Below are 15,513 nucleotides of genomic sequence, written 5' to 3' on the forward strand. Positions count from 1 at the left end.
CTCTAGAAGGTTGTGCATTAGGCACCATATGAGCAACACCCCATACAGTCACAAAGGTCTAATAAATTTCCATACTCAGTCGCCCAGCATCCCACCCACTCAAAAAAAACAATAATTTATAAATAGGCACCATAGCAGATGTTATGTAATATCCAAATGACTGCTAATAGCAAAAGGACGAAACCAGTGGCCAACATCATCAGTCACTTGGTCTTTGTGAAACCAAGCTCCATATGGAATTGTGATCTTGAGCTAGTTCACGGATGAGTGTCCAGGAACCCAACAGTGGTACACTCCCATAATAAGTATAGCCAATACACTCTATCCATCAAGTGTGTTGTGTTTGTTCTTTTCATCCTGATTTTGTATTAACATTTAAATAACTATTTGGTTTTTATTTTTGAAACAATTCAACCCGTATTTTTTTCAACCCGTATTAGAATGAAATATGAGAGATACATTTTTACTTTTATGCTTTTAAATAAATGATGAAAGTTTAAGAAAAAACCATATGGTGTTTAGGTTGGATAATGTTTTTAGTTTGTGTAAACTTTTGATATAGAGTTTAATTTTGGTATTTGGGTTGCCTTTTGTTGGGCTCTGGGCTTTGAGTTTGGGGGATTTTGTATCATATGGTAGAGAGGCAACTGGTTTTATCGTCCACTGAAAAAGTAGTATTGTTGTAAGACCCATAAGCATGTACTCCAATTTGCAGGAGGGAAATCAAGGGTGACAATTTTGACATTATAGAACAACAAAACTAAAAAATAATACAAATTTTAGTGACTTTCCAATCAAGTTTAATAGTATTTATGTCATAATCATTTCAAAATGTTTAATCAATTTAATAAATGAGTCGTGTACATATTTTATTGATCAACTACTCTACTAAACAGATCCATGGCCCAACCTATTTATGACTCGTATAAATTTATTAATTTTATATGTTTAAAATTAAAAATTAAAAATATTTATTTTTATTATAAATATCATATAATTAACAAAATTAAATAATAACCTAGTAAATTTTTGTGTATTTTCACCATAGAGATTAAAAATATTTTATAATTAAAACAATAGATAAATGTACAATTAAAATTTTAATTTATTTTTTATATTATAAACATATTGTAATCAAAATCAAATAAGCAAATTAATTAAAATTTTAAAAAGTTCGACCAAATAAAAAAGTATTTTAAAATAATTTATTTATAAATTTAAAATTCAAAATAGATTAAATGAGTTTTAATAGTGTTAACAAATTTAACGGGTTATAATAGTATTAAGTTATTAACATAATTGTGTTGACTTCACACTGCCACTAAGAGAAAAGAATACTGATTCCAACACAAAAATTCCCTTATTCCCCATTACAGTGCTAGTAAGAGCATGTTTTGAAATGCTCCATTTTCGTTCTCCTTACTAACTGAGAGAAGGAAATCACTGTTTTATTGCTTGCAGCAGAAGGGAATCTAACAAGTATGAAGCATAACCCCTCTTAATCATCAATGGATGGACGGGTTGTGTTTGGCAATCTCCGCCCTCGAACAAATGAACTGAACAGGTGCAAAGCTCTGGACGGCTGTGCATAAGGCACCATATGAGCAGCACCCCTTACAGTTGCAAAGGTCAATAAATTTCCATACTCAGTTGCCCATCCTCCCACCTACTCAGAAACAAACACCATAGCAGATGTTATGTAATATCCAAATAGGTGCCAACAGAAAAAGGATGGAAACCAGCGGCGAGCATCACGAGTCACCTGGCCTTTGTGAAACCAAGCTCCAAATGGAACTGTGATCTTGAACTTCATCTCTTGAGCTAGTTCACGGATGAGTGTCCGGGAGCCCAGCAGTGGTACAACTGAATCTTGATCCCCGCTATAATTGAGGAAAGTAATCACCATATCATTCTTGAAATTAGCATTTTTTTTTATTTTTTTAACTCTCTTTTTACAATGAAGTAAATTACCTGAAAACCCAAACAGGAATGCTATTCTGAACAATCCTTTTAAGCAAGGGGAGGATGTCGATGTTACCATCAGTTTCGCTATAATTCAGAACACTGCCCAATAAACAAAATGTGAAAATCAGTATAGTATGCTTGACACAACTAAGTTCATAATGAGCAGTTTTAAATACAAGCCTTCTACTCTTATCAATGATTTGGTAGATGTTCCATAAGAGATCTACGACAAGCCTTAGTGTTTTTTGGATAAAATCAAATGCTTCATACTTTAGATTTGAGTTAGATAAGAGTGTTGCATACCCACTGCACATAGTCCACCTATAATTCAAACCAGTTCGATTTGCATGAAGAGCCTTCTGAACCTCAGGAAGGTTGAAATAGAAAGATCTTTCATAGGTCATACACACATCGATCCCAACACTCATCTTAGTGGCCTGAAATTGGTGAGTTTTGTTTAAAGATGGTTCAGCGTAATAGCACAAGAACGGATTGGAAAGAGGAAAAGAAATTCAAGGGGGAAACTAAGAAAGTACCATTCTCCGCAGCCGTAGCTCTTGTTCCACTATAGCTGGATAACATACGTCAAGAATTACATCATAATTGTTTATATATTCACCAACAATGCTATTCGCTTCTGATAAAGCTTGGTTGCATGAAAATGATACATTGTGAGGACTTGCATAGACATAATCATCGAAATCACACTCTTTTGTGATAGTGAGCCCAATTTCATCAGAAATCATTCCGTGTGACCAAAAGAATTCATATGTTGCAGCACTATCCCGATCAAGTCTGAGAAGTGGATTCCCAATCTAATCAGGAAACGGGACAAAAAAAAAATCAGTGAGAGAATAAATGAAATGTACAAATAGCTGCTAATAACAGAGAATGAATGCCATCTTACAGCCACTCCTTTAAGGTTAAACTTGAAACCAGTTGAATGTGAATTGTAGTCCAGAAGGGCAACAGCCAACTGTGGTATATAATGCCCTATATCATCACCATTAAGACAAGTAAGCAATATACTAATACCAATACTACAGTATTGATCAAAGTCGCTAATAGTTCAATATGTTTAAGTTGTTGCCCCCAGGCAAAGTAAAAACCAAAATTTTTCTCTAAGAATCAGATTTCAACTACCTGCATAGCTTTCCCCAGTGAGGAACAGTGCTCTGGATTTAAATGCTGGAAATTTTTCAAGCCATTTCATCATGAATACACGCATGTCCCTTGCTGCGCCAGAAACAACAGATCAAGCTTGGATCAAATCAAAGTACAGAAGGCTTCTGATAATTTAATGTATTTTTTCTTAAGAGTCATAATGTAATAAGTAAGCACAAGTGTAAAATCAAGGTTGAGGAGTTTTCTTTACCAGTGGAGGCATCCCCACAAGTGTAATCTGAAGTTGTATTTGAGTATGACCATCCCACCCCAGCAGGAGACTCAACAAAGAGGAGATTTGATGCTGCGAAAAAATTAAGAAAAATTCAAATTAAATACACAAAAATTAAGATAATTTAAACAGATCAAAACATCCTATGTAATACACCTTTATTCCAAGATTTTGAATTTCTTCTTAGGCCCCGACCATCGCCGGAGGGAAAAAATGGACCCAACTCTGTAAAGGCACCCCCACCCATCGAGGAGCATCCAGGGCCTGAAGATGGGAAGTTGCTGTTAGTAATTCAATGTTTAACAACCTCAATTAAGGACATAACAAGGAATTTTAGGCCAGGGATTTCCTGTAACTAGAAATGCAAAGAATAATTAATCAAAACATGTCATTCATACTGAAGAAGCTTTCAAAAGATGATGAATTCATGTCAGATCTCGAATAGAGCAGAATTTTCTATTCAAGCAAGTTTTGAATGTTTTGGAATGACAGAAGAATTCCATGAATATTCAAATGGATCACTGGTTCATACTACAAGAAACCACAGAAGAACAAATTCCATCCACTAGGCCAAGTTTAACAAATTCATGCACACAAATAATTAATGGGGCTACATTTCTGATGCCATTGGAATTACAGATTCATCTGGATGTGCATTAATCTCTTGTCTCAAACAAGTAGGAGGATGGGTTTAGGAAGGAAATAGGCAAGATGACAAAAAACAAGGAAATATAAGAAAAAAATAAAACCGTATGCATGTAGAACAAACTTCTACAGGAGAGCCAAGAGAATACTTGAAAACTAATTGTTAGAGAAAAAGAGAAAGAAAAAACAAAAATGCAAGTACAAAAGAAAAAGAAAAAACAAAAATGCTAAAAGTTTGTTGTGGAAACAAAATAGAAGGAAACATCAACTAAACATCAGTTCCAAATAGAATGGGAACCCACTTAAGATACATGGAAAACACACACACCCGGTGGAGAGAAATTAATCATGAATACATTTTCTGAATTGTACCTATCAGAGATTCAAGTCAGTAGAAAGCAGAAAAACTAACCTCCATTGAGCCAAAGAGTGAGGGCCTTTGTATCAGGGTCGTCCTCAGCTTCAACAAAGTAGTAAAACAAACTCCTCCCAGCTTTGACATCCACATCAACATACCCAGCAAACTGCCTGAAACCAACCTCTGGCTGACCAGGCAACCTCACTACCAGATCCTCTTCAGGATACCCATTTACAGAAAGCACCAACACCACACCAAACAATGCCCAAAACCACCACCTACCCATCTCACCAAACTCACTCACCCTCACTGGGAAACCACTCTTCTATCCATTCCTTCAGAATTATAGGTATAAAATATATAACAAACAAAAGGTGAAGTATAAAAGAAGTGTGTAAAAATAATAAAGAAAATATAATACTGGTAAATCAATTCTATTGCAAGGGGCACGTGAATCCTGGGATCACTTTAACGAAAAGGCCTGATTTTCAAACAATTTCCTAAATATAGGCATACAGAAATGCACAGTTGAGAGAGAGAGACTCAGAGACGTTATGAAATGCGCAGGCTTTTGTGGTGAAGGCGAGAGGATTGGTTGGTTCAACGGTGTTTTTTGTTTTGTTTTTTTTGGTGAAAATTTTTGGAAGCTGTAGCATGTACCAAATTTGGAAAAAGAGACGTTAGTGAGGGTCAGAACTCAGAAGCTTCACCGGCATGACATGGGAATGATGGGAAGAGGTTCCATCCATTCGGCATTTTCCAAAAGCCGGCCGTTCTCCTGTTCCGAAGTCTACGGTTATGTACTATATGACTCATTTTTCCTTATCCTTTTTCGCCAGCTGGCAAGATTCCACCATTGGCCTTTTTTTTTTTTTCTTTTGAGAAAGGAATTACTTTGTACAGGAGAGTGCAGAGGAATTTTGTGTTCCGAATAAATAAATATGTATATATAATAAATAAATAAAAAATATAGGAGTCAAAAGTGAGTGATTTACTGGACCCTTTTGAACAGGAGGAAACGCATCACTTCCGTTTTCATCTACAACGAGGCGCTGAGAGTCAACAAGTCAAAAACTATACAGGCACCTTCTTTTGCTTTTATTAGCCGTTTCGTTATCATATTTTTGTACACAACGTCAACCACTCGCACTTTAAGAGATTGTACGACGCTGCCCAATCACAACGTGGATGATGGTACGCGTGGACCCCACGATTTGCTAAGATGCGAGTCCCCAGAAATGCTTGTTTAATCTCCTTTTCTAGAAGCTTATATAAAAACTTTTCTTTCTTTCTTTTTGAACAAACTATATCATGTAATTGAGTATTTAATAAACATAAAATTAATTGTTGTGCAAATTAAAAATAAAAAATAAAAAAATGAAATGATATTCTTGCAAAGAGTCGTTCGAAAATAATAATAATAATAATTTTTTTCTTTTAAATTATTTTTGGGTCAATGTTTAGATGATTGATGGCACGGGGGAGAAGGCCCACGGGGCCACGCCTAGTAAGACAATATTGGAAATTGTATTGAGATTGAGAACATGATGGAGAATTTTGAACGTGAAATGTGGGGCATGGTGGGTTAAAAAGGGATATGGATAAGAAGGAAGGAAGGGTCCCATTTTTTATAAAAGTACGGTAATTTAAAAAATAATTCTTAAATTATCATAATAGAAAAAATAATTCCAAATTTATGGTAGTTTTTATCAAATAGAAGAAAATTATATTTGTTTTTTAAAATCATCTTACCATTTATGACCTTTTTAAAAAAAAATTGTTTTTCCAAATTATTAAAAATGAGAAATCATCTCTTAAAAAGACGATTTCCACAAAATATATATATATATATATATTTATATTTATATAAAATAAAAAAAATAAGCAATCAAAAATCGTCTCTTGAAGAAATGATTTCCAGCAAAAAAATATTAAACAATTGAAAATTGTCTCTTCAAGAGATAATTTTCACAAAAATAAAAAATAAAATAAACAATTAAAAATCGTCTCTTAAGTGAATGGGAGAATAATCAGATTCAAAGGATTAGCACATACATTGAATTAAAGAGACGATTTCCCAAAAAAAAAAAAAAGTTAAGCAATGGAAATTGTCTCTTCAAGAGACAATTTTCACCACCAAAAAAAAAATTAAAGCAATAGGAAACCGTTTATTCAAGAGACGATTTTCACCAAAAAAAATAAAATTATTTAACTTATTTTTTTAGATTTTATTCATTTTACAGTGAAATTTTAACTTAAAGATTAATATTTTTAATCTTAAAATTTATATAATAAAATTAATTTAAAAATTAAACAAAACAAATTTATTTATTTTATAAATAATTATTTAATAAATTAATAAAAAATTTGTTTTTAAAACTCATTTTTCACATAAAATTGATAGTAGTTTTTTTTATTTTTTTATTCCAAAGTGAAAGAAAAAATAATTGATAAATATTATTTATCTTATATTAAATTTAGTATACTATTTATAAATTAAATTTAGTAAATAAAATTAATTAATTTTATAATATATATTTTTAATAATTGTATTATTGTATAAGTATAATAAGGAATGGAAAAATGGATTTTTAAAGTTTTTTTTTTTTTAAATCGTCTCTTGAAGACACAATTTCTAACGTTTTTGTTTTTTTATTAATAATAGTTTTTTTAAAAAAATTCAAAGTGAAAGAAAAAAATAATATATAAATATTATTTATCTTATATTAAATTTAGTATATTATTTATATATTAAATTTAGTAAATAAAATTAATTAATTTTATAATATATATTTTTAATAATTGTATTATTGTATAAATAGAATAAAGAATGAAAAAAAGTATATTTTTTAAGGTTTTGTTTTTGTTTTTTTGTTTTTTTTTTAAGTGAGAACTTTTCACTTTTGTGCTGCCCACTTTGCTTTTTGTTTTTTTTAGGATTTGTCATGTAGAAATTGTCTCCTCAAGAGATGATTTCTTACTTGATTTTTTTTTTTTAAGACGATTTCTCACATATATATAATTTTTTTGTGGGAATCTCTCTTGTAGAGACAATTTCTCACTTCTTAATTTTTATTTTATTTTATTTTTTTAAATCGTCTCTTCAAGAGATAATTTCTCATTTCATTTATTTTTATATTTTTTTTAAAATCGTTTTTTAAAGAAACAATTTTTCACTTCTACTTTATTTCATTTTTCCTACTTGAACAAAATTACAATAGATTTGAAATTATTTTTCCTACAATGGTAATTTAGGAAATATTTTTTAAAACTGTTGTACTTTTATCAAAAATCCAGGTGGGGTCGTCGGCATCACTATGCAAAGGTTCCTCCTCCCCACTTGTTATCACTCTTATCAATCACCATAATGAATCATGTATCCATTAGAGAAACCAAAGACAGACAAACAAATTATGTGTGTGCTTCCAAGAGTCTCTTCACAAGTCTCTGACATTAGTCATGAAAAATAATGAGAAGGCGGAATGCCTGAATCAACCAACAAACGTTTTGGGAATCCAAAGCTTAGGAACAACTACAACCTGCACTGCTCTCTAAGTACATATTTTGACTGTGGCCCAGAAATATAAAAGGGTCCCTAGGAGAAAAGTGGTAGGTGAAGGCACCACAACGACAGCCACAGATGGTGGCTAGTGGGGCTTGTGGGGCCTGTGGGGGTTGTGTGTTATGGCATTAGTCAATGTTGGAGGCTGTATGACATTTCAAATTGAATGACCAGAAAATAAAACCTTTTACTTTTCTCCATTTTGGAGAAAAACAAACGTTACGGATACATCCAAAGTTCTGTTAGGTACATTATAAGGCATCTACAGGATCCACCAGAAAATGGTCCCCTATCATTCTGCAGATTTTTTTGAGTTGGGGAATATTAGAACTTGGCCTTCCCCTCACTCATCTAACCCACTTACTGGTAGTGAATGAAATATGTTCATTAGAGTTGGAAGATTCCTACTCAATAAATGATGTATGAAGTGAGACCGTAGGAGCTAAAAAAATAACAGGAATAATTCATGGTATGTCACTACGTCCAACAGAAACAACCATTAAAGACGACATGATCTCAAGGTGACGTTAGACTATAATTTTGTATTTGTTATTTGGGAAACAGTCGAAGCATGACTAGAAGGGGAAATGAGAAGAGAGGAGAATATATACAAGCTCAAAAAATGACAAGAATAAGAAATCGTTTGGTTTGAAAGAAAGGGTCGGTAGATCATGAATTCCAGCACTTATGGTAGACCACAGCTTTGTCATTATTTCTACAACGGTCAAGGTAGGATAATAACACGACAGAATAGAAAGAAAGCCAGTGGGGTGACCACAACCACTAAAAAAATATGGCTATATATATATATATGATCAGAAAGCAACAACTATCAGGGACCATAGCATCTGATAAAGATGCCAGACCCCAATTTTGCCTCATTATTTGTCCAACAGTCTAAAGACAGACTATGAATGCAATAAAAGAGAAAGAAAGCCAAAGAGAGATGGGGTGTGTATGTACTTTGAAGTTCATGTCATAAGGTTTTAATTCCAAGTCAAAGATAACAATATATCTTTGGGTACAGCATTTGGCAACCAAAGATTGCAACTTCTTAAGAAAGATATCATTTATGCATACTAACACAAAAAAAAAAGGAAACTAAAATTCTAAATAGAGAAGTCATACCATTGTTTCCAACTAGGTTATAAAAGAATGACCTTTTGTATAGAGTTGGTTTGAAAATGCTTTTACCAAAGAGAATGAAATGGACCTCGGAACACTCGGACATTGTGCATCAGGCAAAATAACTTCCTGCTTATTCTTAAACCTGTACAAGGACAAACAATTTTTAGATTCAGAAGCCCACATTTTATTCATCTTTACCAAGGTCAGGCAAGGAAATCAAGAGGTTGTTCTAGCTCAGGGGGAGATTTAAACCAACACCTATATCAACCCACAGATATTTTACCTATTAAGCTAGCTAGCACCTTCATATCAGATTCTATATAAGTAAAAAAATTGAGCCATGCTTTCAGAAGCCTATAAATCTCTATCATTTTCCTTTTCTTTGTGACAACTACATTTATTGATCAAATGAGCAGAATTTATTTATATACAGTAATAAGATTTTTAACAGTCATGATTTGTAACATAGAAGGAGAGGGGTATATCAAAAATTAAGAAAGATGACTGGATTTGTTGTATTGATATTTCTATCCACTCAACTGGGTAAGTAATACCTTCAGGACAGATACATGCAGGATAGAAAGGAAGGGGGAAACTAAATATTCAAATTTCAGAATACAACCGGACTAAACATAAGGAATCAAAGGGTGTATTCAACCGCCATTCTCGTTGCTTTTTGCTAAGTGGCCTTCCTTTCCCTGCCTTCGCTCTATTTATCCTCACATCTGCTAAACCCCAAGTGCAACAATTTGTTTCCAAATCAAAAGAAACAAGCCTGAAAATGCCATCACTTTCTATTGTTGAACCAGGAGCAACTCCCTCAGTAACATATTTCACATACATAGGCCGCTCCTTAAACCGATCAAGCTCTTGTGGAATTTGAACTACCCGTTCAACACCAGGAGATGACACCTAAAAAAAATACATTTGTTCAGCCCCAAAATGCAATGAGATATGAGAGTGCACCTAATTCAAGTCTTGAGTTTAAAATTTTGATTATGGCATTGATTATAGAATCTACCAATAAATACAGCTTTTAGTATCAAAGCAACCAACCATTGCTAACATCAATTGGTCTAAAACCAGCACAATATATGTGCCTCACTCCAAGCTTTTAAGTTATCAAATGCCTGACAGACAAGGGGGCATGCTCAACCCTCTGCACCCCCTATTATAAAAGAGAAAGAAGAAAGAACAGGTAAATAGTAATTGAAAACACACACACCTCCAGGGATAGGTTCTCAGGTACAGATCCAGCAATCTCAGCTTCGTCCAACTTTGCTCTGTAGATCGATGAGAAAGCTTCTATATCAGTCATACTTGGAGATCCAGACCTGAGGATATCATCATGTATCAGAATTTAAGAGGAATTCTTTGAAAAATGGATAGGTAATACAAATTTAATACATATTTTTTAACACATGGAAAGAAGCAAATCATCTCAAACAATAAAGAAATCATGTACAAAAGAATATATATAATAAAACCTGAAATGGCTGCATTTGGCTGTAAAAAACATTTGCTAGCACATGCTTAACTACATTTTGGTAGCTTAGGGCTCCTTGACATCTTATTACTAGCTGCATAAAATCTTTGATTATTTTTTTTTCTTTTATAGAAAGCCATTTTTCTAGAGTATGTTAAAACTTAATCCAAGCCCCCACCCAAAATGTGTGTAAGTACACATACATACATACATACATACATACATACATACATATATATATATATATATATATGTATAGACACACATACTTTTATATGTACAGGAATTGGATGATAAAAATAAAAACAACTTTTTCCAAAATAAACTTTTATTTATTTATTTATATTTTGATTACTAACACATTAAAAGGGAAACTTCTTAACAAAAAGAGATACTGTTTTCACAGAAAGCTCCCTCATAAATGCATCCCATCTAGCTTGATGAGACTACCAGTTTATTGAAAGCATAGAGTTTAAACAACTCACATGTTATAGTCAAACTTCAATTTTTCTGGAGATGCCTAGGGTTTTGATATGGGAAACTTTTGAGGAGATCTCTTATAAAGAAAACAAGAACTAATTCTATTTTCTTCCATTTAATGGTGTCAACGACTGATCTGGAGCAAAGACCAGACACTATGTATTAATATTATGACATATGGAGTACTATGGAGTGAATTAGAGAAATTCCACATGCATCATTCATCAATAATATAGTTTCTAGTCTCATTTCTCATAATATAGTGCCAAGGGATGCTTACTTATTTGAAAGCTTCTCAATGCGCACTTGAATAGTAGAATTTGCCAATGTCTTAAAGGCATATATTTTCAAGTCGCCTTCAAATGACATAGAAACCTCTTCAGCCATTAATAAAGCTTCTTTATCCCACCATGTCCCTGCAAGCGAAATTCCACCACCTTCACCTCCATCCCCAACCTTTCAAAAGGATAAAAGGGAACATTTTGTTCAGAAATTTTATCAGGAAACAAGAAACAAAAAACAAAAAAATTATTTTCGTGTCCATTCTTACATAGACTTCAGCATCGTCAGCCAGATACTCATCCTCCCAATCCTCATCGTCGTTATCATCATCATCATCCATTAATGCCTCTAACCAAGAAAGAAACTTATTTAAACATGGGATTTTAAAATTTAATAATCAAAACACCAAAAATTTTGAGAATCACTTTACTACCTGAATTTAGTAAACAAGAAAGTAGAGCTCCACCACAGTGGTCTCGCTGAGATGGTCATCAAAGAATATCAATGTACACACAACAAGTATTTATAACTAAACCATCCAGTGCAATTTTATTAAAATGCTTACTAGAAAGCAAAACATATATGAGCTTTCTACTTTATGTGATTGATTATTCTTCTACGCTGCTAAGCTATAGGGGTTTAATTGCTCTTCAAGGCGTAAAAAGGTCATGACAGAAATTACTCTGGTTAAAGGACCCATCTTGATAAGGCTTGTCCAAAATTATGCAGACTGGCTCATGTTTGGTGGATTGCTACTAACCAAGAGCCTGATCAGATAAAAGAATTGTGGCACTGGTTATAGAAAGGATGGAATAAGTTGGCATAAAGCAGGTAACAGTAGATGCAGGTGATTTTAGGAAGAACTGATTTGGCAATCAGGTGCAGTGGGGGAAGAGGAGGAAAGAGTGAGCCTCAAAGAGCTACAGGAATTCATCTTCCTTTTCACTAAGGAAGATGGACTTTGTTTATAGGTTCAGATAGTCAAAATGTATTCTATCCCTAACATGATATTACAGTTGTTCCCATGAGTCCAGTACAGGATACCTTGGATTGCCATGGGAGATTCAGTATCTTGTAGGATTTTTCTAATTACATATCAGACATGGGAGATTTGGTATCTTGTAGGATTTTTCTAATTACATATGAGACAGAAATATAAAATCATTACAAACCATTAAACTAGGCACTTTCCTATTTCCTCCATTTTGATACTGTTGCAACCATAAGATCCAAACCAAGTCCCAATTGCATCCATGAAAGACCTAGAATTCTCCTTACCTATCCTCAGGCTTAGGCATGGTTTAGGAACTATGGTTCTTCCTTGTCATGTGTGCATCATCCTGAGATGGTGTTGGCTATTGGAGATACTGTTCAAAGCATAACGTGGAGGTCCATTTTCCATCAAGCATCTTCACTGAAGGGTTTGCACATATTGCTTTGCAGCAATGGATATCTTAGATACCTATTTTATTCTGCTGCCACATTTCTAACTGAAAAAGGGTCAGCAGACTAATTTTTTAAGGACTCAACCAATTAGGCTACCCTAGCGGTTTTTTTTTTCCTTTTTTTGATAGGTAAATTTTTTGTCTCCATTGGGACTTGAACCTGGAACCTCCCACAAACCCTCCCCATCCCTTTACTACTTGAGTCAGGCCTTAACGGCTTAGCCATGGAAGGTTCCTCGGTTATCAAAAAAATAAAATCCCATGATAAAATATAAATTTAAAAAATAAATAAATAAAATTCATAGAAGAACTCAAGATCCCTTTGTAAATTCTGTGCTAAATATTTTTAAATGGGAAAGTACACATCAGGACAAGGGAACTTTTTCTTCTTCTTTTTTTAAATCAAAGTAAGAAGGAAGATACAAATAAAAAAGAAAGACAAGCAAAAAAAGTAGGAGCCCATGGCACAATTGTCCACAGGAATAATTCCAGTCATTGGTTCAGTCTAAGTAAATCCCTAATTCTTATCTACTGCTAATTGCTTTGGGATAAAAAAATAAAAAATAAAAACTAGATGTTACACTTGGGCCACAATGTCAACTCCAAATTTGCATGATAATATGGAGAAGCTTTCAAGACTTTATGTTGGCAAAACAACAGTCACCAATCACCTTTTTACAGTACAGGAAGACCAAAAGCAAAACAAACATATCAAATCTCCATGACAACCTCAAAAGCAATTGAGTGGGTGATTGATTGGCTCATAAACATTCCATCATGAAAGCACATTGAAAAGCAAAGCAAAATCAGTCCAAACCTTCAAAAACAGGGGAGCTAAAAATGAATGGCTAATCAAAACAAATTCCTGAAGGACATGAAAAAGGATATTTTTAACTCTAGGAACCAAAATCATCTTTCAAATACAGAAGCACTACATGGCCTTCACAAATAACCAAACCCAATGACTAATGGATAAATCAATAAAATCACGAATAAGACCCAAGAAATACCAACAGTAGTATAATAGCAATTACACATTAGTTTAGTTGTAGGGTGTATCAGCCTATAGAGGAGGCAATAAAGAACTAAGGACTAAAACTTGAGCTTGTGATTGAACATCAATCAGCTACAGAAGTGAAAGACTGGAAGGTAATGGTAGTAACACATATCGGAAGTATTCACTTTTATCCAACTTCAGTAGCTTCTGGAATTAGCTTATAGAAGCCTGCCATAGTAGACTATGTAGGACAGCCTTTAAAATAACCACCCACAATCAAATAACAGTTGGTAGGGCTTTCGATTTTAGGGTACAAAGAGGAGAAGATGGAATTAGGCTTAAGGATGAAATAAACGTTAACTTTCCTACCTGAAATTAAGACAGTGGATATAAAAGTAGATTTAGGGTTTATGATTAAAGCTTAGGGTTTTAGGAATAAATTAGGGTTAAGGAAGAGCTAGCTGCGAGAAAATTACAGTGCACACTGCAACAATGGAAGTAAAATGAATAAAAAAAAATATATAGAAGCCTCAAAAGTTGCACGAATTTACCAACAAATAAAAGATGAAGTGGAAACTAACTAGCTAGAAAAAAAAAATGGAACTCAAAATACTTGCGATCAAAGAGTATACATTTATCTCCATTTAATAATAAGGGAACAAAAGGAATGCTTCAGAAACAAGATCATCTTCATTTTTTTTCCCCGAGAACCAAACAGATAAAGAAAATCAATATAAAAAATTTTAAAAAATAAACAACAAATAAAAAACCGAAAAGAAAGGAAGAAAACGGGTAGTGATTACCATCCTCAAAGTCATCCAAAAGAAGGTCATCTTGTTGTTGACTGGTAGAGATTTGTTCAACTATGGTCTGTTTCACAAGTGGTTGAGACTGTGAGCTTCTCTTCTTAGCATGGGCAGTGAAGGACTTGTATGAAATACGAGGAAGAGGGTAGGGCCAAAATGGGAATAAAAGGTTATGGTTTTGGCGGGAAGGATTGTGGAAGCTACTCCTACTCCTGAGTGCAGAAAATGAAATTGCAGAGGCTCTCGTATTCCAAGTTGTAATTAAATCCATTTTCTTCCTTTATTTTAATTTATGATTTTTCAAAATATTCTGGGGCAATAGGGAATCAGGGATATGAACGGGAATGGAAATGGTGAAGAGGATTCGGATGAGAAATTGAAACCAATTTTCTGAAACCGTGTGTCTGGAGCGTGGATTGAGGAGAGACTCGGGAGAGAAGAGAAGGATGGGTACGTTTATCTGGGTCGCAGCCTCAACCGAGACTTGGCTCACACAGCAAAATTACGCTAATCAATCATATGTTCCTTTTTTATCAGGAAAAGAGGATGAAGATTGTCTTCGATCAACCGCATTTTTTCAATAGCCACTAAAAAGACACACCACCAATTAGATAGGATTATGCGTGCTGCATAAATCCCATTGCTGTATACTTAGCCTCATATGATCTTATTACTTATGGTTTCATGTCTCTGTCCCCTCATTCAACAGCTTAAATTTCCTAATATTTTTCAAATGATGCAGACTAAAAATTTAACAGGTATCAATTTGCCACCATGGTTTTTATATTTTCGTAAAAAACCATCATCGTTGCAATTCAATTAACTTGGAAAAAGAGGCTGTTCTACTAACCGCTCTAACTCAAGGACAGAACCAAGTGGCTTACAAGAAGTAACAGATGAAGAACCCCAATACCAACTCTAATCACAATTAAATTTCTATAACCCAATTGCAACAGTTCATCT

The 15,513-nt window shown here is 33.7% G+C and overlaps 2 protein-coding genes across 4 annotated transcripts; both read right to left on the reverse strand.

The window, feature by feature from the left end:
* Nucleotides 1–1,322: 1,322 nt before the first annotated feature.
* On the reverse strand, nucleotides 1,323–5,126 carry LOC100262647 (serine carboxypeptidase-like 42). 2 transcript variants are annotated; one of them, XM_002278157.4, is made up of 10 exons: nucleotides 4,419–5,126; nucleotides 3,518–3,625; nucleotides 3,341–3,433; nucleotides 3,109–3,201; nucleotides 2,873–2,958; nucleotides 2,502–2,780; nucleotides 2,269–2,402; nucleotides 1,972–2,064; nucleotides 1,763–1,880; nucleotides 1,323–1,666 (listed from the first exon to the last, which is right to left on the reverse strand). In XM_002278157.4, the coding sequence occupies exons 1-10, from the start codon at nucleotides 4,648–4,650 to the stop codon at nucleotides 1,499–1,501; spliced, it is 1,404 nt and encodes a 467-aa protein (XP_002278193.1). In that variant the 5' UTR covers nucleotides 4,651–5,126; the 3' UTR covers nucleotides 1,323–1,498. The 2 variants fall into 2 exon arrangements, with proteins under 2 accessions (XP_002278193.1, XP_010664883.1); XM_010666581.3 differs by lacking the exon at nucleotides 4,419–5,126 and adding an exon at nucleotides 3,760–4,136.
* Nucleotides 5,127–9,545: 4,419 nt separating this feature from the next.
* Nucleotides 9,546–15,095, reverse strand: LOC100266148 (uncharacterized). 2 transcript variants are annotated; one of them, XM_002263967.4, is made up of 5 exons: nucleotides 14,548–15,095; nucleotides 11,571–11,650; nucleotides 11,301–11,476; nucleotides 10,280–10,388; nucleotides 9,546–9,966 (listed from the first exon to the last, which is right to left on the reverse strand). In XM_002263967.4, exons 1-5 carry the CDS (start codon nucleotides 14,819–14,821, stop codon nucleotides 9,658–9,660), a joined length of 948 nt encoding a protein of 315 aa, XP_002264003.1. In that variant the 5' UTR covers nucleotides 14,822–15,095; the 3' UTR covers nucleotides 9,546–9,657. The 2 variants fall into 2 exon arrangements, with proteins under 2 accessions (XP_002264003.1, XP_059590956.1); XM_059734973.1 differs by lacking the exon at nucleotides 14,548–15,095 and adding an exon at nucleotides 11,736–14,527.
* Nucleotides 15,096–15,513: the final 418 nt, after the last annotated feature.

Source organism: Vitis vinifera, chromosome 18 (genome assembly GCF_030704535.1).
Source record: "Vitis vinifera cultivar Pinot Noir 40024 chromosome 18, ASM3070453v1".
Taxonomy (NCBI): Eukaryota; Viridiplantae; Streptophyta; class Magnoliopsida; order Vitales; family Vitaceae; genus Vitis; species Vitis vinifera.

Excerpts from the sequence above, each read along its gene's own strand:
- LOC100266148 (XM_002263967.4), bottom strand. The coding sequence starts at position 14,821 with ATGGATTTAATTACAACTTGGAATACGAGAGCCTCTGCAATTTCATTT. Across the intron at positions 11,651-14,547 it reads TTTGGATGACTTTGAGGATG|AGGCATTAATGGATGATGAT; the intron begins GTAATCACTACC and ends TTTCTTGGTTAG. Across the intron at positions 9,967-10,279 it reads CTGAGAACCTATCCCTGGAG|GTGTCATCTCCTGGTGTTGA; the intron begins GTGTGTGTGTTT and ends TATTTTTTTTAG.
- LOC100262647 (XM_002278157.4), bottom strand. The coding sequence starts at position 4,650 with ATGGGTAGGTGGTGGTTTTGGGCATTGTTTGGTGTGGTGTTGGTGCTT. Across the intron at positions 1,881-1,971 it reads ATTCCTGTTTGGGTTTTCAG|CGGGGATCAAGATTCAGTTG; the intron begins GTAATTTACTTC and ends CCTCAATTATAG. Across the intron at positions 1,667-1,762 it reads CTTGGTTTCACAAAGGCCAG|GTGGGAGGATGGGCAACTGA; the intron begins GTGACTCGTGAT and ends GTTTCTGAGTAG.